General features: G+C 39.9%; 1 protein-coding gene across 13 annotated transcripts in view; it reads left to right on the forward strand.

Moving 5' to 3' along the window:
* The window catches only part of CTBP1 (C-terminal binding protein 1), a 147,547-nt gene extending 126,552 nt beyond the window's left edge, over positions 1-20,995 (forward strand). For 7 of the 13 annotated variants that reach the window (XM_080590296.1, XM_080590297.1, XM_080590286.1 and 4 more), the window contains 5 exons: positions 4,147-4,361; positions 8,369-8,499; positions 10,710-10,837; positions 13,871-13,988; positions 19,529-20,995. In XM_080590296.1, the coding sequence (XP_080446422.1) occupies positions 4,147-4,361; positions 8,369-8,499; positions 10,710-10,837; positions 13,871-13,988; positions 19,529-19,715 (779 nt within the window). In that variant the 3' untranslated portion in view covers positions 19,716-20,995. The remainder of the gene's footprint in view (positions 1-4,146; positions 4,362-8,368; positions 8,500-10,709; positions 10,838-13,870; positions 13,989-19,528) is intronic. The other 6 variants (XM_080590287.1, XM_080590288.1, XM_080590291.1 and 3 more) reach the window with 2 other exon arrangements.
* The last annotated feature ends 2,250 nt before the right edge of the window (positions 20,996-23,245 follow it).

A 23,245-nucleotide genomic window follows, 5' to 3' on the forward strand; every position in this document is an offset into this window, starting at 1 on the left:
ACTGTGACATACTCCCTTCCCTATTCCAGATCACTACAAGAGGGTAGCTATCTCTAGTTTTAATCTAAAATGTGTATTTACAACCATGTTCAACAGACTGTTGCCCTTAGGTTATGTTTCTCTACTAGTGGCCTCTTCCCACATCTGTAGTTTTGCCTCAATTTGTAATTGTCTTATTAGGATGTGTCAGCATCAGAGCAGCTGAACCACTAAGAGGCTATGAAGTGAACGTAGCACATACAAAACTGTTCTCATCTTTTGTTCCTAAGTCCTGCTTCTTTCCTCCAGCTTTGTGTAGTGTCATCGTTTCTGTCCTTTCTTGTACAAGCTTCTGAGATCATCCCTTATCTCAGCCCCAGCTATGTTGTGATCTTCTTGTCTTAAACTTTCTTCAGCAGTGGGTTGCATAAATTGCATCACTTTGCTGCTGCAGCACCTAAGGCCAGACCTTCACATCCGTTCCTGGGCATTTTTTGTAATTTTTATTTTTATTTTTAGCCGAAGATAAGCATCCCAGCTCTTGCTTATCTCTGCGCTAGGGAACGACTATGTCATTCGCTCCAAAGCTCCAGCTACTCACTTCCTTATCCACTGGTCTAGCCAAGTTTCATGACTCACTTGCCTTTTTCTTTCCATCACCCACTCTCTTTTCTTTGCCTCCTCTCATGCATATTCCTGCTTTGACACTTGGTCTATCCTGCTTAATCCTATTACTCAGTGCTCCTCCTTTAAAGTTAACCCCATCTCTCATCCTCTGCTTGTATTGGAGATAAGCAAAGACTCAATAGCATAATGCCCCCTTCATGTGCTTGTTGGATACCATCCGTCATTGTTCCGTTGTTTGGTTAGCCTCTGGGCTCCTCAGGGCAGAGCCTGTGTTTCTTTCTGTCTTTCTGAAGTGTGTGATTCTTTGAGCCTTACATAAATAATAATATCACATCATTAAACAGCTGTCTTTGTCACTTTTAGTCTTTATTGCTACCCGGTGTCCTATATTTCAAGCGATGCATCACAAGCTTTGCAAGCCTGGATAGGAAGCCCTGCACTGAAAAAAATGCTACCTTTTCACCTTTTATCTAGGCAGTTAGGTTGTGGGTATTTCTGTTGTGTGCTTTTTAGATTTTTTTTTTAAAGAATATTTATGAGCAGCAGTGTGTAAGTACTTGGATGAGTAGATAGCTGGAGCTGGTTCTGCTGTAATGATGATTTTGCAGCAGCGAAGGCTGTGAAATCACACTCCCTTCCTCTTCCTTCCCAGTTACAAATGCTGGTGACTAATAGCTAATGCATTTCCTCGCTCAGAAGAGGTGAAATTCTTCCAGATCCATTTGACAGTGCATCATAATCAGCGTTCATCACTCAGTTTGTCTTTCCTCACCTGCTGTGTTGTCTCACTGGTTCCACATCCTGACTAGATGCTGGCCAAGGCACCGATCAGCGCATCAGACAGTGAGCTTTGAGTTGGGTGGCATTGCCACGCAATAAAAGTGGCACCCCTAGCAGTCCTACTAGCTCATCTAATGTGCTCACCAGGAAATACAAGAAAAAAGCACGCTCCACGAAGCAAGCCATGTATCGGAGGTCTCCGGGAGGGATTAAAAATTGCCCAGATTCCCCATAGCTGTTGCAAAGAGCTGCTAAGTGTGAGCACTTCTTATTTCCGTGGAAGTCTACAGGCGCCTCATCAACATTTCTGTGGTACCAAGGGCGTTTAATAAAACTTTGTAATACCAGCATAGATGCAGGCTCTTTGCCCAGGGGCTGGGTAGGGATCATTGCCAACTGCAGCTCCTATAATTGTCAAGCTCAGATCAGGTTGGTGTCAAGGTCAGGATCGGAGACCCTGCAAACTAGGACACTGGGGGGAAGTCGCTGAGTCCGACTAACAGGAGACTGAGGAGTTCTTCGTGTGTCTCTCTTCACACTGCTGGTTTGACTGGAGTGAAGAATGGGCTTTGCGAGAGCTTTATACAAATCTCTTAATGTCTGAAATAGGCTTGGGTCGCTTTTTCCTCTCTTGGAATTGTATGGAGAGTGCATTTTGTGTGTCCTTCCGTTACTACAGACCGAGAAGTTTACTTAATATTCTGTATTTCTGAATTTACCTCTCCTTGGAAGCACCCGAGTCTCATGAATATTGATAGCAGTTACATATGCTCTTAAGGTAAAGTTGCCTCGAAGGTGGGATGCTTTTTGAACTGGTCTGTTCTTGCAGTGCTGAGGAAGGTTTTTAGCCACCCCTTGTGCCCAGAAGAGTCGTATGTGTAATGGAAGGCTTTCAGAGCAGGAAGAAAACTCAGAGGCTTGCAGTTGACTGCAGTTTAAGAGGAATTGGCAAATTGCAAATGTCCAACTGTCTGTTTGTGTAAGGACTGTGACTAAATATGAATTGTCATTTATGGAGGATTTTATCTCATAAAGCATTTGTAATACGACGATGCTCGCCATGTGATTCCTGAGTGTTTCAAAAGGAAACTGAGCCCATTTAAGAGTGTTTTTAGTATATTGGCCAGGCTGCAATGAATGGAAAGTGTAGTTTTAAATGGAGAAGCTGTTGTAAGAGGTTTCTCTGCCATGAATCCCCTCAGGTATTAATGTTGTAAAGAGTGTGAAAAAGAACAGATGACAGAACGTCGCATGTGAAAATGAATGGAGCTAGAGTAAAAGCGATCTGCAAGCTTTAAAAAAAAAGAAAAAGATTGTTTACAGTTGTGTGACTGATTTCCTGAGCTGTGAACATGCCAAAATTTGAAAATAATAGTGTTTGTGCTGAAAATAGTCTTGCTAATGTTTTTAAAAAACAGCTTGAAAAGCAAACAAATAACATGTACGCAGGTATTGAAATAAAATATCTTGAAGAGCATTTTAAGTTGGTGTCCCCAAAGAAAAGCAGACAGCCCCCATCAGATTGACACGCTGTTTAATATTCCAAGCACATCTGTTCCTAAGCACTGCAGAACAACTGTGTTCAGGTTAAATGATCAACAAAAACCCTTTCTTCCTGTGGCTTCTTAAGTTTATTGAAAGAGAAACTGAAAAGCAGAGGGAAATCCCTTCAAGCACAATTGGAAAGATGCAGGATTTCCCTGGGTTAATTCGGTTCTTTTTTTAAGCAAGCTCAGATGTTACAAAAGAAAACTCGTTGACTTTCTTTTTTTTTTTTAAATGAGACGTGATTATTATGGTCTATCTAGTGACTGATACTCTTGAAATGTCTTTATCTAATATTTGTAATACCCTACTGCGAATAACTAGTGTGTAGTCTTCTAAACTGAAGAATTTTCATTCTCATTCTTCAAAATATCCTTACTCAGTGAATATACTTGCTCGTTTTCTGTGTTTTACTGGTAGTGTTTCAAAGGGAAATACACACCTCCTGATACACGTCTCCATGGAGTCGTGCCCAAAAAGCAATTTCGAACACGAGCTCTTTAAAATAATACGACAGTAAGGAAAGATGAACAGGGAAAAGCTAAGGGCATTGTGAATGATGAATGGTACTGCACTCTTCTTAACTAGGTGCCATGTGATGGACTGTATTTATTTATGATTTAAGTAAATGGGTACAGAATTTTTAAAAGCTTCAAATGACAGGATTCTTACAGGCATTTTAGTGCTGAAAGGATGTTACTCAAAATGAAAGAAAATACTAGTGCGGAAAGGAGATCCTGTGTGCTGAGAATCACTGAGCTTCAGATTAAACAAATTATCTTTTATTGCATCCATTTTTGAGGATTAATTTTATAGCTTTTTATTAAAGCCAGCTGGTCCGACATGGGTAAGAATAAGTCCTTGGCAGGATGTGTTCGCAAGCAGTAGTGTTTTACCATAAACAGGCCCAGCAGGCAGGCCCTTGTATTACACAGATTAGTGCAGATTACGTGGCATCTTCTGGCATTTCACATCCCCGGTTGCAAAAGGTGCAGACATGCATTGTTTCAAGCAAGGCTGTGTGCGGCAGTCCCGGTGTAACGTTACTCATCTAAACGAGGATTTCGAGCGGGATGGGAGGCGCCTCTTTTTTATCCCCTTCCAGTTGCTGTACAAAATGGTATCACTTGATGGAAGCGTTTGCAGTGGGAAGGAGGAGGGTGCTTTACACCAGCTGCCTCACATCTGTTCTCATTCCATCTTTTCTTGTTCCAGGGCGTGTTGGGCAAGCAGTAGCACTACGTGCCAAAGCCTTTGGCTTCAGTGTGATTTTTTATGACCCATACCTCTCAGATGGCATGGAGCGTGCTCTGGGACTGCAGCGGGTGAGCACTTTGCAGGACCTGCTGTTCCACAGTGACTGTGTTACCCTGCACTGCAACTTGAACGAACACAATCATCATCTTATTAACGACTTCACTATAAAGCAGGTAATAATCTCTGTGCGTGCCCTCCGCACAGGTGCCGGTGGCTGACACTGTACAGAGTTGCTTTATGTAAACGTGCAGATTCTCATTTGAAAGCAATTTCCCTTTTCCTACGTTGAGATTAAGCAGGTTTATAACCGACTAGGGAATAGCTGGTGCCTTGTGTATCGTTGCTTTTCTTGTCTGTTTTCCTCAGTAACATTGCACTCGTGGAAATAATGTGCTCTTCTGCATGTCGCTCGGATTTAATTAAATTGCGTTTATGCACTTTTTTCCTCTGTCTTCTGGTAGCTACCTCCTTTACCTAGACTTGCAGGTAGCAATTCTGTCTCACTCCCTCGGTTGGGATGGTCAGGCATAACGGAGGGATTGTGACTAAATGCCGCCCCCCTGTGCTCAGTGCCCAGGCTTGCAGAGCGCTTCCCGGGTCGATCACATTTCCAGCATCGCATTATTTGGAAAATTCAGGCCTATTTGAATTAGTACCAAACTCTCCCTAAAGCTTTAGGTAATATTAAAATCACTTCAGAATATAGGCGTGTAGAAACTGCTCCACTGCGGGCTAATTCGACAGTAAGCTTTTTATTAAATCTCTAGGTTCTAACTCCAACCTCAGCGTAGGTAACAGTAGGAAATAAAGCATGGATTTAAAGGTGTAGATAGTGTGCAGGAAAGAAATCCTAATGATATAGTAACTGATTTTTTATTTTTATGTTCATTATACATGTAGTATATGCATGTGTTGGTTACAGTGACAGTTGCACTCTTGCAGTAAAATCATTGCTTGGTTTCTGAGAAATAGTTTGAACCTACTGCATTTGAACATTAGGAGAACTGAAGCAAATACTGAATGTGTTACACACATCTGATGATATCACATGTCTTGATTTGAGAGTTCAGGGATGTTGTAGACCCATCCCAATGTAAAATCAGGGTTTGGGTTTTAAAACTTCAAAAATTCAGAAATTTAAAACCCAGATCACTCAGATAACTGAGCTCTGTCACCCTGCCCTGAAGATTCTCTTTCCTTCTCTGCTGATACATTGCGATATACATTTTTTCTATGGTTAGATGTCCAGACATCTGAACCCAAACAGAACTGCACTGAATTCAGCAGCACCATTTAGAGGCTTAGCAGTAGTCACTGTAGTGGGCCGTGAAACTTGGGCCAGTCTATCACAGCAAGTTTTTAAGCAGAGGTGGATAAATGGGATCGGCTCTGGAGAGTGCTTAGTGCATTAATCAGAGAAGAAAACAAAAGAGGTTAGAAGTGAGTGATACCATCTGAAATGAAATGCATATAATAAAACCTGTACTGGGAAGGATATCATAAGCATTTATCTTGCTACTTGTTGTCCTTTATTTAGAAGCTTAGGTTAAAGTGTTAGTTTTTGCTTTGGATAAAAGTTTGGATGAAGCACTCTTATTTTGTAACAGCTGATGTGAATGTTACCCTGCTCTGAAAACCAGAAAATCTGACTACCTCAGATCATTCCTGAGTGCTTGGTTTGTGCAGACCAGGTCTTCTGAATATCTATTGAAAAGAGCAGAACGGCTTTTTGAGGCTGTCGGATGCTAGAGTTGCTCTGAAATTTTTAGAGCGCATCGCATGCCGTTTTTACCCAGTATTGCATGCTCACGTAATAACCAGGTTTTAAACAAAGTGTGGAGAAGTATGGTGCATCTCACAGAATATTTGGGTTGGAAAGGACCTTAAAGATCATTAATTCCAACCCTCCTGCCTTGGGCAGGGACACCTTCCACTAGACCAGGTAAACTCATTTCCCTGAATTCCCGCCCTGAATTTTGTTTAGAATCTGAAATCACATAGCCTTAAAATGTCTTTGAAAGTTTGGTGCCAGTCTTCTCTTTCAGTGGCCTTTCCCTTTAATTAGTCAGCATTCTGCCTAGCCATCATGCTTGGCCTTGTAGTTCCAGAGCAGCTCAGAGAAGTGTTTCAAGCTTGGGTTTTTGAACCCGTGGTAATCAAGTGCTCTTAAGAGAAACTGAGATCGTTTCAGTTCTACAAATTGGAGAAGATGATGCTGCAATTAAACACAATACGCTTTTAAAGCAGCTCTGCAGGTTTAATGCAGGTGAACGCTAACAGCTGTCAGCAGTTCTAGCTGTGACATTCTCTTTCAAGCTTCCACCCCTTATAAAGGGTCACCTCTGGCTGCATCCACCCTTCTGGTTTGTCATGAGTCACGTAATTCATTCCCACTAGAATGCATTTATGTGTCCATGTTCTGTTTGATTTGGGCTTGTCTTAGTACTAGCTTTAGAGTTTTGTAAATAATCCTGAAGATGAAAACTTAAGGTTATTATGGATGGACAGGAGATTTTAACAGGGTTCGCTGATGAAAATTTTCAAGTTCTTCAAAGCGCATATGAATGCACTAGGCTATACTTAAACCTCAAAATTACTCTTCCATTTCCAAGAACGCAGAAATAGGAAGTCAGTATAAGCTCCCACGAGCCTACGTGGCACGCCTGTGTAACAGGTGTGATTGCTGCTTGGGTGAGCCCTCCTGTGCTAGATTTAATCTAGTTCTCACAGCTTTCTTACTGAGTGGAGATGCAGCGATGGCTCCCGTCAAGAACGCCTTATTGTTGCACGACCAACTTAAGGTCATGCCACCATTTCCTCACAGCTCAAACTCCCAAGTTAATTGCATAAAACTAAAGTATCCCTTAATTCCACTGTAAATGGACTTTGGTTTTGATATACAGACCAATAAATGTTCTCCTGTAAGCCCAAGTCTCTGCAAATGGGGAGAGGGAGGGAGAGATGAAAGCTAGTGAGTTGGCCAGTAAAATACGTTTTCTTTTTTTCTTCAAACTTCACTGCAAGCATATGCATGTTAATTGTTTAATATATCCAATGATCTCATGTAAAAAAAAATCTTGTAGCTGACTTTCATCCAAACCTCCTTGTTGTTCATGAATTTGGCATTTTGAATCCCCTTCAGAGAAAGGAGCCATTTACATAAGCTTCAGTTTGCTGTGTAGGCTTTAAGTAGTTGATGTGGTGTCAAAATGTTGGAGTTTTCTTCTTCTTATGGTGAGAGATGGAGTCAGTTCAAAATGGGATTTTTATCATTCATCTTCATCATGGTTCCTGCTCTTCATATGCTTACCTTCATATATTGAAATGCTTCTGAGATCAGAAGCTGTGTATGAGATGACTGGTAAAAAATGAAGCATTAGGGTGGCTGGAAGCAAGATGTAGGGATTTTTTTTTTTTCCGTACCATCTCTCTTATTTAAACTTCCACTTTGTTTTCATGTTGTGGATATATTGTGGTATAAATTCTTGTAGCTCTCCCCACACAGTGTCATCTACAATGCTAATCTGCACAATGCACAACACAGCTTCTCTCCTGGGCACACAGCATTCTCAACCAAATTCATTTTCATGCCTTTTAACTGTATAACGTAAGAATTCTTTAGACCTTTATTTCAAAAGTCTTATGGGGAGGAGGAAGCTGAAGTCACAACAATAAATAAAACATAGGTCTACTGTGTTTTGGCAACTAAAGGGAAAAGTGTTTGAAAATCCAAAAGCATTGATTTTTCTGAAAAATTCATACAGGCTTTTATTTGTGTGAAAGTTTAAAACCACAAAATATGAATTTGTTTAAGAATGTACTGTAGTTTCTGTCTCATGCAATTTCACAGTGGAATAAAAAGGCATAAAATGATCTGTCCGTTTCATATGCACAGTTGTATCTTTTGATCATGTTACTGCACAATATATGAAACAAAGCTTCTATAAAAAGACACTACTTAAAAGAAACAAGGTTATTAAATGCTGTGAAATAGCATTTTATGTTAGAAGCATCACATTTTGTGGTACTTTCCAATGGAAAGGGAAGACAACTGTTACAGGTTAAATCAGCTGAATAGCCTTTGTTGTATTGGATGCTTCTTTTGAGTAAAAAAATAATGCCACAACGATTTTATTTCATTTATTTTTATTTCATCATTCTTGTTTTTAACTTTCCCTAGATGAGACAAGGGGCTTTCCTGGTCAACACAGCTCGAGGTGGGTTAGTAGACGAAAAAGCACTTGCACAGGCCCTGAAGGAAGGAAGGATACGAGGGGCAGCCTTAGATGTACATGAGTCAGAACCATTCAGGTGCTTTTCCTTTTCTTTTCTTTTTATTTTGTTCACTTTCTTATTTTTAAGTCGTAGTGCATGATACGATCAACAGCAACAAGTAAATGAGTTTTCCCTTCATTTGGTAGCTAAATACTCCTTAGTAAAGCAACATGAATCTGTGCAGCACTGGACTAATGCAAAAGTAGATGGAGCTTGTGTATATGGTCAGAAGTGAAAAAATGACATCCAAGATTAATGCCTTTTTTAAAATAAAATACAAAATCCAATGGGTTTATTCAGTAGAAATGTCAGGGACACAAATTCTAGTGCTGGGCACAGCTTTGTGTCCTGGCATTGAGAGGAAGTGTTCCTTTGTCATTGACGAAACTCCAGAGGTAACTAATGATGATGTCTGAACAGGCTTTCAGAAGGTAAAGGGTTGAGCTTTGGTGTGAGAAACAAGTACTTTATGACACCTTTCTGGAGGAAAAAGCATAATTTCTGTCCACATTCCCTCTGCAAGAAGGCCATAAACATCTCAGGTTGCAAAAAAAAAAAAAAGAAAAAAGATGTAAAGAAAGGTGCTCAGAGTTCAGGCCTGGTTTTCTTTTACCCTTTCTCTTTGTCAAGAGAGTAGTAACTCTGCTGTCATTAGCAGTGCTGGGAGCACTGGCCTTACTTTTCTGAATGACACTGAGCACGTCCAGTGTTTTGGGCAGAAACGTTCCACTCCCAAAGTGGCATTGGTATTCTGATACCAGCACTGCTAAACAGAAACGAGCCTTGTTGGTATGTCCTGGAATTTTGAGCCTGACTTCTGAATTATGAGAATAGACTGCACTAGCTTAGTGCTTTTACGTGACAAGCCTTTTTCAGATGCTCAGTCTGGGCAGGGAGAAATGTTAATTTTAACAGAAACAATCCATGTAGTTTTTTGAAGAGGAACAGATTCAAGACCCGAGGGCAGGTTGTGAAGACTGGAGAGAGGACAGTCTCTCTTGAATCAGCTTGCAAGGGAGAATAGGACACTAAAAAAAATAGCAACACTGTCCTTTTAGGTAGAATTTTTATTATCTGCTGAGACACAATGCCACATCTCAAATATTTAATTTTATTTATGCATACCCTGCATTCATGTACTTCTAAATGTGGTTATTACAATGCAGTAGTGCTGTGCAAAGCCAGAGTCTAACAGCTCAGGAGACTTTCAGCGGTATACATTCTTCACAATTCAGATCTCCGATCTGCACAAGCAGACCTTTGCACCTGTAGGAAGCCCCATTTACTGCATGGAGATGCCATCTGCAGAGATTCAGTTGCAGGATTACAGCCACAATTTCCTTTGGCTTCAGTGCTGCATGTCTTATCTGATCGCAGCATGCACCTCTTTATTCAAGAGTTTTGCCAAATATTCAGATGTTTATTAAACTCCGAATGTAATCTATAATTTTATGAATTCCTACCAACTCTGAATACACACTTATGAACACTTATACTTAAAATATTTGTTCTACAGTTGTTGCAGCTGACTGTAAGATTATTAAAACTGAAAATAGGTAGGAGGAGCAAGTTTCCACTATTTTCAGTTTTTTTTTACTCTGTGATAGCACTTTATTCATTGCTTTCCCTGATAATCAATCCATCATGTAAATTTCCGTCTTTCTTTGGAGTTTCTATACAGAACAGGAATGAAAAAAATAGTTTAAAATAACAGAACAAATAAATGAATTATCAAAAAGTTGATGCTGATTGATAAGCTTGTATCATTAATAAACGTGCAAATAATTGTTAGATTTATTTTTTAATGACTAAGTGTCAGACCTTTGAGATAGCAAAGTTAGTGCAATAAAAGTAAAACTGATGGATGGACAAACAGATTGGCATCCTGAATTGATTTGGGTCTTGCTTTATGCATTTCTGCACGAGTACTGGAATGGCAGTGGCTGTAGTTAGCAATAAGCGCATTGGACAGAAGCTGATATTTCTGCTAATGCTACTTTACATAGGTTCTACCCTTTGAGTCAATGAGAGGTGATTGCTATTTATTTATACTATGAATAGCGTATTAAATTAATTGATGGAATTTAAAATAAATCCAACAAGGAATACAAATGCAGTTCTTTTCTGTTGTAGAAATTAATCTGAATGTATATACAAATCCCTCTGGATCTCCCCCTGCACCCCTTTGCTTCCCCTACACCCCCAATTTTTTTTGTCATTTGATCTTGTTTTAAATTTTCATTTAGCTTTAGTCAGGGCCCTTTGAAGGACGCACCAAACCTGATCTGTACCCCACACGCAGCGTGGTATAGTGAACAAGCCTCAATTGAGATGCGGGAGGAAGCAGCACGAGAGATCCGAAGGGCAATCACAGGTACTAACTCACCTCATTATCTCCTTTACTGTGTATTTTGTCTTAACAGACATTTTCATTCTTCAGTCATGAAAGATGCTGAAAAGAACCATACTCAGGTTTTGTTTATGCTTTTAGTATTTGGGACATAGAAACCACAAATACCAAGTTTGTTGTCAGCACTGGAACAGATAATTTTGGATGATCATTGCAAGTACAAAGAAAAGGCAGGAAGTGCAAAAGAAACATTTTTTCCATATAACAGAAGTGTGCTTAACTGTGAAAAAAACCCTTTTTATTTTTGTTGCTTGCAAATACTAGCCATGTGATGGATTTTACTGCAAGTCATCCAGATACTGCTGGCATCTTCCATAGGTTTTCATAGATGTCCCCTCAAACTTGTCATGAGCAGTTTCTTTTCCATTATTCTTTTCTCTTTGTGTTTTCCAAATTTCATCTAAATTTGTCTTAGAGGACAGTCTGAAATTTCAGTGTCTTTAAGGTTGTAATACTTGAAGATAAAGCATGTAGAGTTCCATGCTGCTCCAAGCAAGGCTTATGTCACAACTCATTCTTACATCAGAACAAAGTTTTCAGTAGTTGTTGGTAGGTACTCTGTTTCTGATGTTCCTCTTTTTAAAACATTGCTAAGGAAGTCCAGCATTTTAAAGGACAAAATCTCTTTGTTGTATAACTACCATGTAATTGTAAACTGTTCACATAAGAAAAAAACAGTTATGTCTTGAACATGCACTGCTAATAAATAAAATGAGAAGAGTGAGCCATTTGGCTTTGGTTTGAATCCCTTGTTAGCCTAAAATAAAAGGGAGTATTTTCATGCTGGAAAATGATTCATTAAGCACTAATGTTCTCTCTTTAGTAGGACTTTGCTGTTTTCCCCTTGGCAATATAGGCTGAATGCTCTACAGACGTGAAGGGCTGTCTGTGTCACCTTGAGAGTGGTTCAGTGCCAACACATTGCTCTGCTGTACAAAAACCACTAGCAGTAGCCTGTCCTGGATCTTGTGCCTAGAGAGGCTAGATGATTCGGTTTCATTTATAGAAATGAAAGAAGAGGATTCTCTGGGTGGTGATTAAGGGCACCTCTAAAGCTCCTGATCCGAATTGCTCTTTGCAGGCCTATTTCTCTCTATTCGAGAGGTAACCTGAAGAGCCTGACCATCCTTTTCCTGGAATTAGTCTTTGTGCCAATCCTCCAGAAGAACTCGAATAGTACATTCATGAAGCTGTTGTATAACTATTACAAGTGTCCAAATAGCTCTGGGAGAGATTGCACAAACCAGCATACCATAGCTACTTGGGGGATGATTGATGTGCAAATAAGCATTAATGGGCTAAGATCTGAAAACAGGAGTCAGCTACACAGAGCTAGTTTTAGGTTAAATATTGTGCAATAGCCCAAATGTATGTGCCTGGGAAGACAGGCCTGTATTTTCTTAAAGTCTGAGATTGTGCTATCAGCGATCTAAATCATTGATTTGTATTGAAGCTGTCATCGCTTCAGTGTTTGCACATGGCTTGTAGCAGGATCAAACTAAGGCCAACATTAGGGAGGTGAGAAAGACAATGAATTGCAGTGAAACAAATGTAGGAAAGGTACAGGAAGTGTGGGATGAAGCTGAATATGCGAATGCCACGGGAACAAAGAGGAGAAAGGGTGTTGAGAGAGAAACTAATTGGAAAAAGGTGTACAATAAATCAATGCATGCTGAAGACAAAAATGCTAACTTGTTCTGCTGTTCCAAAAAAGTCAATGATGTTCTGCTGTATAAAGTAAAAACAAGAAGCAAAGATCCAATATCCTTGAATATGAAAATAGTAAATAAGGAGGAGTGCTGAAAACAATAATGGAAGAAATAAGAGGGCAAGCATGGCAATATCATTATGAAATAAGTTTAAAATAAATAATATTTTGCAAGGGGAGACTAGTAGAGCGTGCCTTACAGCAAAATAAAGGCTGAGAGGGATGGGGAGGAGGAGATGACTGCAGTCAAAAAATGTCTGAGAAGGGTAAACATCAGAAAAAGAAAGATACTGTTTAAATTTATGGGTAATTTTGATAGAAGATTAAGTGGTTATATATATATTGGTTATATATTTCAACTAAAATTAGAAAATTATTTCTAATCAGGGAAATGGTAGAAATACACTCATAATGGGGCATTTGCCTTACCTTGTCTAATACTCGACTAAGAAGCCCTTTTGGGTTGTGCATGGGAGATATGGGAAGTTCTAATGACATAAAGTGCAGGTCATGGAGGCAGAACTATTTGATAGTGTTCCCTAGATAAACTAGATTCTGTGAAAGGTCTTTTTTGCAGCCCCGTCATGGCCTGGCTGTTGGATAGAAAGAGCAAGCAATGAGTAGTAAGTCTTTAATCAAATTTCCAATAGGAAGTTTGAGACAAAGAGCCTGAATGCTTAAATGGTGGAGCATGGTCAGGTCTTGGAAGTGTTCCTGGAGTACTGTTGCCAGCAGAATCAGAGGTTGTCTTCAGTTTGACTCTTTCTGCCTCCGTATTTGCAAATCCACAGCAAGATTAAACTTTAGAAGGAATACATTAAAACAGATGTCAGAAAAAACACAGGCTCCAACTGATCTTCTGTTGAAATAGGTGGAAGTATTCCTGTTGCCATAAAGAAAATCTGGATTGTATCTGTATACTATATATAATAATATAATTTTATTATTATTATATAATAATACATATACAGCCATGCTGTATAGTCAAATTTTAAGTTCTTGGGAAGTATGAATCTTAGTGGTTATTGTTTTATTGAGACCATGTATATAAAGAGCAGGATATATTAAAGAGAGACAGAGAAATAAAAATTAAGCTGCACATTAACAACTAAGTCCCAGGCAAAAGGAGAGAAGTGAGGATCAAAAATGATCTCTTAATTTGTTTTTATGTATTTTAAATACACAAATGTTTATAACTCTGTTTTTAACATGGATAAATTGAGAGTATATACCATACTTTATTATTTTGTTGTTGTTGTTTTCCCTCCCTCTCCCTTGCTTCATCCTAGGTCGTATTCCAGACAGTCTGAAAAACTGTGTTAACAAAGATCATTTGACTGCAGCTACACATTGGGCCAGCATGGATCCCGGAGTCGTTCATCCAGAGCTTAATGGTGCTGCATACAGGTAAGCACGCTGCAGGTGTAAAAGAAATACTTGCTTAAGTCAAAGGTAAGTATTCTGGAATAAAGAAATGACCTTCCTATTAATAAATGAAGTCTTTGGATCAGGCTTCAACTGTATTGTTTTCGTAATTGTTGCATTCAGGAAGATAATCTTGTTTTGCTAGTTACTGAAAGCAGTCATGCAGTGCATAAGTATGTTTCCTTTTCTTATATCTTTTTTTTTTGTGGTTAGTAATATCTGAACAATAATACAGTCTTCTATATGTTCCCCTGAAACAATTCTGGTCATCTCGAGTGAGTGCAATGGAAGTTTTTGTTCTTTTTTTCTGAGCAAAGCAGTAGGTTAAAGAAAGACTTTCAATAATAAAGTATTGCTCTGTGTTTTGTGGCCTTCAGACACGAGGGAACAAATAATTCAGTTAATGAATACAGTGGAATAGCCTGTGGTGTTTATGAAAATATGTTTCAAGTAGTGTTTTTTAAATTTTGCATTTTATTTTTAAGACGTTCTTTACAAGCATTTGAGGGTTTTAATCGATGCATTCTCAATCAACTGTGAAAGCAGCTTTTAATAATCAGTAGAAAAGGGTAATCTTTTCCACACTGAGTATGTATGTTCCTTAGTTTACTTTGCTTGGTAGTCTTTCTCTATCCCTTTAGCCCTAGCAGCTGTCCTAGCAGCAGATTTTCCTAGTAGTGAGCTTCACGCAATTTTTATTAATAAAAAAGTCTGCAATTTTTAACTTCAAGTATGGTATTTACTCATAAGTAGGATGGAAGTGACTGAGAAAGCTACAAACAGCTGCTGAAAGGCAATGACTTGAGGGAAGGGGCAGTTCAATACTTTTTTTTTAACCTCTTCTAATCTTTCTGCTCTCATTCTTCGTACATCTTTCTTATCATCGTCCTTCTTCAGGAGGACTGTCCCTTACTTTTATTGGGTGTAGGAATTCTTTTTGTGTTACGCTGTATGAGAACCCAACCATGCAGTGCTGAGAAGTGTGGCAAAGCTCTTAAGTCCCAAGGAGTTCTAGCAATCTCTTCAGAAAGCGATGGAGAGATGACAGAGGGAGCATCACCACCCTCTGCCTTAATCTCCTCAGCAGTAGCTGTAAGCTCATCAAAGGAAAAGAATAACTTTGATTTGATCAACACGCACATACCTCAGTGCATGTCAAGATACTTACTTTTGGGAAAAGTACCCATAGCCCTAAATATCTGAAGGAGGCTGCTTTTATTTGCTGAAGTGAAAAGTTCAAGCGTACGTATTCTCTTCCACACAGCATTTGGTTTCGTTGACTTCAATGTGAACTACTCGGGGCATATCTGAATGCAGCTGAGGCTTATTGGCAGGTGTTCCTGAACTGGGGGTAATAACTCCAACTATGTCGTGGCAGTTGAGCACAGGGTTGTGTGCCCAAATAAAATGCAGTTGCTTGTTCCCTTTTGGGGGGGAGTCACAAGTCCAGCAGAAGCAGGTTTCACAGTTAGAAATGGATTTTAACTTAGGAACGTCTGGGGAGTTAACGATTTACAAGGTAAAGACCATATGTATTTAATTTAAGCAGGATAAGCACAGAAATAAATGCCTTTTGTAGACATTGTTTCAGTCAGTTTTTTCAAAGGATAAAATAAATCATAAGTTAACTGTGAATGCACATTTGTTTTCAAATCCAAAAGAGAACTCACTTTGGCAATTTTGAGGGAAACACAAGAGTAATGCAAGAAACACGGAAAACTGCTTTTTGGAGGGCTGATGGAGTGGTCTTTGAGTTTGGGCTAGAGCAGTTGTTATTTTGTGCAGTACAAAATATATGGAACTTGGAGCTCAAGCTTTATGAAGAAATAGGTTTCAGTAGCAGTGTTTGCTGGTGCTTAATTCCTAGCTGTATTAAATACAGAATTTGAACTGGTTGTTTGAAACAAATTTTTCTGTCTTTTTGTAATGCAAGATTATGCTCAACTAGCTGAGTTGTGGAGCCTTTCACAAGCGGTGTGATGTTTCAGATGTGCTAATAACTGTATCACAGTCATGTAATTGCATTAGAAGATAAGACCTGGGATAATAATTTATATGTTAAAAAATGCAAATAGCTCTTTCAGTGAACTAAAACTAACAAGGCTATTTAATTTGGGATATATCATTTACTTGAATTTTGATAAAGGAGAGAGCTCTTAAATTATCAGATATTATCGCTAGCAAAGAACATTGAGCATTCATCAGCAGAATATAATCTAGATATTCTGAATATCTTCATTTTCTGTGGAAAACAAAACCATTTGCTATGCAAAAGGCAAGACACCCCATCAACAAAAAGGGTTAGGCTAACAGGACCTATCCCATAAATGCAGATTAACAATATTCCCGAGAAGGAAATATTTGTAATAGTCTTGGTGAAGCGGGATAATATACCCTGCTTTTGTGTTATTATTGTGAATTTTCTCCTGAGCCGCCTGCTAAATAACACCCTGCCATTTTTTGTGTCACAGAGAGAGCAGGTTATAGGAAAAATGAAATACCACAGCCAGTAAACAGTAGTTGTACAATTTATAGACATCTTGACATATCTTTCTGCCTTCTAACAGGCAGAAGACGAGAATATCCCAGCCCGTAAGAGGTACTTGGATGAGAGTAGTTAGATAATGGTAACCATTCAGGAGTTTTTTCACACCAAGGGTATTTCACTGGTCATTTTCAGACTCTGCATGTAATGTAACATACGGTAGGTGCTTAACAGAACCGCAGACTGCCTGAGGCTGGCAGGGACCTCTGGGGCCTTCTGCTCCGAGTCCTGCCCCAGCAGGGTCAGCCCGAGCTGGGGGCCCAGCCCCACGTCCAGGCGGCTCCTGGAGCCCCCCAGGAGGAGCCCCCCCAGGCTCTGGGCAGCCTGTGCCAGGCTCCATCCCCGCCCAGCCCAGCAGGGCTGCCTGGTGCTCACAGCGAGCTCCTGGGCCCCGGGCTGTGCCCAGCGCCTCTTGGCCTGGCCCTGGGCACTTGAATTTTAAGTGCTTTTGGGGCAGACTCAGTTTTTTTTTTTACAGTGCTCAATGCAGTGAAAGGTGCTTCTGTAAAATAAAAAAAATACAGATTAACATGGAAATTAAAGTTGCATTTCAGTTCCAATTAAGAGGACTACTGTAATTTTCTGCATAAAGACCACATGGGAAAGGGGAATGGAAGAGTATGAAGCAGCAGATGAGATGTAACTGACCTCTCCTGCTTTTTTCAAAAATTTAATTCAGTGGACATTTTACCTGGAAACCGTTCTGACTTAGTGCTGCCAGAGGAGGAAGATTAGGAGCAACTCTATGAAGTGCAAGCTTGCTTCTGAGGAGAGGTGCTGGCAGATAGAATAACACGGTGTCCAAGGGGATCGTTTTTATGTACAGAAAGAATATCTGAAGTCAGTGCAGAATAACAGATGTGTAGTCTGGACTGCCTACCGTGCCCGTAAGAAAACTGCTAGTGCTTCTCATCTCGTTCTGCCCACTTCCAGGAGGGGAAGCTCTGACTTTTCTTCCTGAGGGAAACACAGATGGAGAATTTGCCCTGATCTGTCCCTGTTCTGCGTGTGTATGCTCGAGGAATATGGTTTTAAAAAAGTGAGGGTCTGTGTTGGAAACGGTTGCTGTGTTGGGCTTATAAATAGAAATTCTTGTCATTTCTTGTTGTGATTTTTACAAAGCACCTAGAGTAACAGATAAGCTGTTTGAAAATTAAATTCGAATAAATAAAAACAATACCCAGTCGGACAGTTTTCATAGGAATTGAAGCAAATTTGATTAATAAGATTCAAATTGAAGTACCGAAACAAGCAACTAATTCCATTAGCAACTGCAAATTAATTCTAAGGAACCTCTCTGGAGAAGGAATTAGCATAGGAAGCCCTGCAAATACGTGTACAAGTGGGAACAAAGTTCTCTGGCCTACAGGTGGTGTGGTCCTTCACATCCTGGTTATCCATCGCAGGTAACAGCCAGCATTAGGATCTGTAGGAATCTTTCCCATGGTGACTGCTGTGTCATTATTGTCACTGTGCCATATCGTATAGCCATGCTGAGCCCCTCTGGCACAGTCTGCAAAAAGCAGGTCCTGTGGTAGAAAAAAGAACAGATAAATGGGCTTTCATCCTGCTTTTCCTCGGAGTTTCCTGGCTGTTCTGCATAAGTTCTGCACTAATTTGCTATCGGTTTGAGGGAACTCGAGGTGAGCAGTACAAACATGCATTACTTTAGGAAAGATGCTACTGAAAGGGTGAAATTCCCCGAGGGATTCAGTGAGGAACTCAGAGGAGAGGAAAATCACCTGCAGAACAATGTGGTATTTGAAAAAGCTTGCCTAGACTACATGTGCTTTTTCTTCCATTTAATTTTAAATAAACACTAGGCCAACAAATGCCACAATGAATAAGTGGTAGGATTGTGTGCTTAGGCTTTCAGTACGGATAACGCTCTCACTAGGGAGCTTGAGTAAGCAGAACACAGCAGAAGAGAAGAAGGGCTAAGTGTGCAGCTGTTTGATGGAGTGGGGGGGGACGGGACCAGAGGGGCAGTGTAAGTGGCCAGCATGGGCCAGCAAGCTGGGACTGAGGTCCTTGGCTAAAGAGAAAACATTTTTGGAAAAGTCATTTGTTTATAGCTGTTCTTTTTATGTATAGGCACCATGAGATACAAGTGTTCATTAATTCCATTTGAACGTGGGGACTGAAACAGTAGATGGGAAAGATTTTCTTTTAGCCTGGTAGTATCAGAGCCATCATAAAATCAAGCTAAATCAGAGTTGGTTTTGTTTATTAAATTCCTAAAATTAAATTTATAAAAGGACCGTGGTGTTCATCCAGAAAGAGTAAGAAGTCTTGAAAACCTTCCACAGGTTTTTTTGTGTTTGCATCTCTCTTTACTGCAGTCTGCCTAAAGCACTTTGTCCTTTGTATAGCTAGTACTGGTTCTCTTTCAGACAACTACTGTGGCAAGTTTGGAGCTTAAAAAATAATAAAAACCTTGGGTGTAATAGGTGTGAATTTGTCCTCTCAAGAGTGTGAGTGTGATCCCTCTTTTAGGGGGCTGTCAGAAAGCTCTGATTGCAAGATTAGTTTAAAGAAATAGTTTTTCAAACCACAACAGTGAAATTTCAAAATTTAAAAAAAATTTCCAAAGGTCAACTTGAGGAACAGTCCCAGAGGACATACGTATTGTGCAGACCTAGCGTGAGTTGCTTTGGGCTGAGATATACTTTGAGAGGAGCAGTTGTTTCCGTTGCCATGCTGTCAGTCTTGCTATTAAATCTCAAATTGGGAAAAAAACAAAAACAAACCAAAGCAAATCGTAGCAAGTCTTTATTTCTCATTTGGGCGAAACACAGCATGTTTTGCTTTATTTGACAGCATCCACATATGGTATCTCATCGTGAGCTTAACCGACTGTATTTCTCACTGGTCTGAAAATAAAATAAACATCTCTGTACCTCTAGGAGGAGGCAAGGTGGGCTTTTCTGTCAGCCATCTCTTGGTTTTAACGTGTGCTCTCCTCTTCTTCTCTCAGCAGGTATCCCCCAGGTGTTGTAAGCGTGGCTCCAACTGGCATACCTACGGCAGTAGAAGGAATAGTCCCCAACCCTATGTCTTTATCACACGGCCTCCCTGCTGTAGCCCACCCGCCCCATGCTCCTTCCCCCGGCCAAACTGTCAAACCAGAAGCTGATAGAGACCACCCGAGCGACCAATTGTAGCCTACGAAAACAGCATTCCCAACATCAGAGATTTCAACTTCAGCGTGTGGAAAAAAAAAAATAACCAAACACAAAACCCTGGATTTTGATTAAAGGCAAAACCATGAACTTACAGGAGGAGACGATTATTGTTTTAGAAACTGGTCCAATATACAGTATAAAAGGAAAAGGTGGGAGACAAAAAGAAGATTTGGAAGCATTTTTTCCTCCGTATAAATTGTAGTTTGTCCCTGTCCAGTGGACTGATTCACTGTTTCTGTGTCCTATGGGTTCTTTGTTAAGCAAGAGAAGTTAGTAGTTAATTATATCATGAATGTACTTGTCTGTGTACAGTTTTTAGAACATTAAAAAGGGTTTGTTTGCTTAGCTGTCAACAAGGAAAAACATAAGGGAGGCATTCAACAAACCAATTTTGAGATTAAAAATCTTTTCTTTTATATTTTAAAACATGCCCAAAAATGAGGCAGTTGGCAAACTTCTCAGGACAATGAATTTTTCCCATTTTTCTTTCTACGCCACACAGTGCATTGTTTTTTCTACCTGCTTGTCTTATTTTTTAGAATAATTTAGTAAACAAAAGAAAAACCGTTTCTCCTAATTTTGGCATGAGTTCCCTTATTTCAAAATGAAGACAACCTTGCAAAGAGATTTTGAGGAAAAAAAAGGTTTTGTATAAACGAGCATTGTGCTTTTTGTCACCAGTTAAAGTATATATTATTGGTGGTATGCGAAAAAGGCACTAGACTACTGAAAAGTAGCAGCATTTCATTGCCTACATTGATTCCTTCCTGGTAATGTGGTAGGCTAGCAATATTTTTGGTTAAAATCATGTTTGTGACTGTAACCATTTGTATGAATTATTTTAAAGAAATAAAAATCCCAGACAAATATCATATGTGTAAAAATTTTTATTTCTAGTAACTGTTTATTCAACTTTTATTAGGTTTCTTAGCTGTAATTTTTAAACAGATGCTGTCAAGTATTTCATTTCTAGCTTTACTTTGCTCTCTGTTGTTTGTAATACCGTCTTGGAAGCTTGAAAAATAATAAAAAAAAAAATTCTTTCCGTACCATTTTTCCCTTTACATTTCGTAAATGTTGATCTTTTTTTCCTGTGTTTCTAATGGAGTTTGAAATTAAGATGGATTTTGATTTGTACACCGGCATCATCAGCTACAATATGGTAACAGCATTTATGCTACCACTGTGGGCAGAGCAGAGCAGGTACAACAGCAACACGACAATAATAATAATAATAAACGTCTTTTGCCGAAGTCCAACGTGAGAAGTGTCCATTGTTTTATTTGCTTTTGTGATGATGGAAGTGTGCAGCAGGACGTGTTTGTATTTGCTGTATTGCAAGAGGTTGTTTCACAGGCAGAAGTGTTCTTACGGCAGGTTTTCATCTGGAAGCTGTTCTGGCCTTACCACGCTTCTTTCAGGATGTCCTTTCATCCCTGCACAGTGTAACGAGCAAGTTTAGCTGCTGCACAAAGGAGATAGGGACGGGAGAGAAGTGAACCTGGAGATAAACCTGGTAGGTTGTCTCTTACCTGCGTGTTCATCATTAATCTGAATTAGTAACTGCCTGCCTCTGGTTGTTGAACAGTTCTTATGGGATCCATGGAAAGTTCCTGTCTCCCATTCCCACCTCCACTTCTGTTAGGAAAACATCAGGAGGCTGCAAATCAAGAAAGGCTGATAATTGCGGGTCTGTTCCCAAGGAATACATAAAGTAAAGTTTTGTCTCCATGGAAGAGTGGAAGGTTTTTTCCTTCTAGAGACCAAGATGACCATACACCTAGTATGATTTATTTGATGGCAAAATCGTTCCAGAAACATATCAGAAAACAGCTGTAAACTGCAGGTTATCCCAGCAGAGAGGCTTCTAGTCAGCTTTGTGGCCAAAACATTGGTGCAAAAAATCAAATGCAATCTCCTGCAGTTGAAGTGGATTTTCATATTTCACTGGTAATTCACGTTTTAAGATGATTCCTTGTAGGGCTGCAGAAGCTTCTTTAACGTTTGTAAAACAAACATTTAACATCTGGCTGCGGAGAATTGCTGACAGTCTTGCTAGCAAAGGAAGCAGATTTCTAGAGAAAAAACAGGAGTTTTTTTTCCTTCTCATGCATCAGTTTTGACACAGCATTTGTAAGTAAGCTTTGTTTCCAGTGAATCAATAAATGGAAAAAAGATGAAGACACCAGTATTTACAGCAAGTAGATCTGAAGCTTGCTGTCCTTCAACCGTGCACATGTTCAGCCCATCATCCGTGCTTGTTCAGGCAAAGCTTTTATTCAGGATTTGAGCCTGAAGTACTGCACTGATAGGTGTAATAGGGATTTGCCACTGTGGTAATGCACGATCATTGCTTTTATGCTGGTACTTGAGATATATCGGTCAGTTTTAGTGCTGGAGAGCAATCCAGTTTCCTTCTTGTATTGGAGCAAAAGGGAGAAGTCATCCAGGCAATGACAAGACCCACGTGTACTGACTTCTGGGTTACCACCTGAAGAGCTTTAGAGCAAATACTGGATTTCAAAATATAAAAGGTTTGGAATAAATGACTAATTGGAAAAGTGTACCGTAATAAACAAAGGTTGTTTTTCCAGACAAACCTTAATGTCTTTTACGACTGATTTTGCTGGGTTGTGGAAATGTGATTCGATTTCCTCCATCTGGTAAAGTATGTGCTAAATAAGGTTTGTGCAGAAGGCAGCGGGGAAATACCAAGTGGCAATGGCAGAAGAGGGCAACGGAAGGTGACCTGGGCCTGCTGAAAGGGGAAGTAGTCAAAGTGGTTCTGGTTTCTGTTGTTACCTGAATTAAGGATCTTGGCTAAGAAGTAGGCCGAGCAGACTGGAAGTGCTGATGGCTCAAGGACTGTAGGTACGGAGGAGGCTCTGGAGTCCGCACAAGAGCTGGATGGTATCAAGGAATGTGCTGGTAGCAGTGGACAGTTACGAGTTGTGCAAACACAGAGTCACGTAGCTGGAAGTCAAAGATTTGTCAGGAGTCAGAAGCGATTCCCCGTGGTAGGACTGATTCATTGCTACCGTGGGGCAGCTGTGGAAAAAAGCAGTGGGATCACAAGACACGTCAGACCAAGTATTTTTGGTAGGGACAGGAATGAATCAGTGATGCTGCTCAGGACCTGGAGCACTTGATCCGTAGTTTTGCTCGTGCGTCTTCCAAAGGATGAGCTCTAGCTGAAGTAACAGCAAAGGCAGACTCAAAATGACCGGTCTGGGGGGCTTGTTGGGTGAGAGGAATGGGAGTAACTTGGTTTCTTTAGCTTAAAGCAAAGGCTGACTTGAGGAAAAGACTTTATAAATAGTAAGTATATGCTGAGGAGGAGGAAGAAATGCTAAAGAAATGCTGACATGAACAGACAAGCATAAATGGGGATTAGGAAAAGATGTCTATCAGCAGGGAGGCTCTGGGAAAGATTTCTAATTAGAGTATCAGAGGCAGTCCTGAAGTTCCTTCAGTTTGTTGTTTGTTTGGTAATTAACTGTTTTTTCATC

Source organism: Anser brachyrhynchus (genome assembly GCF_964034855.1).
Source record: "Anser brachyrhynchus genome assembly, chromosome: 4".
Lineage (NCBI taxonomy): Eukaryota > Metazoa > Chordata > Aves > Anseriformes > Anatidae > Anser > Anser brachyrhynchus.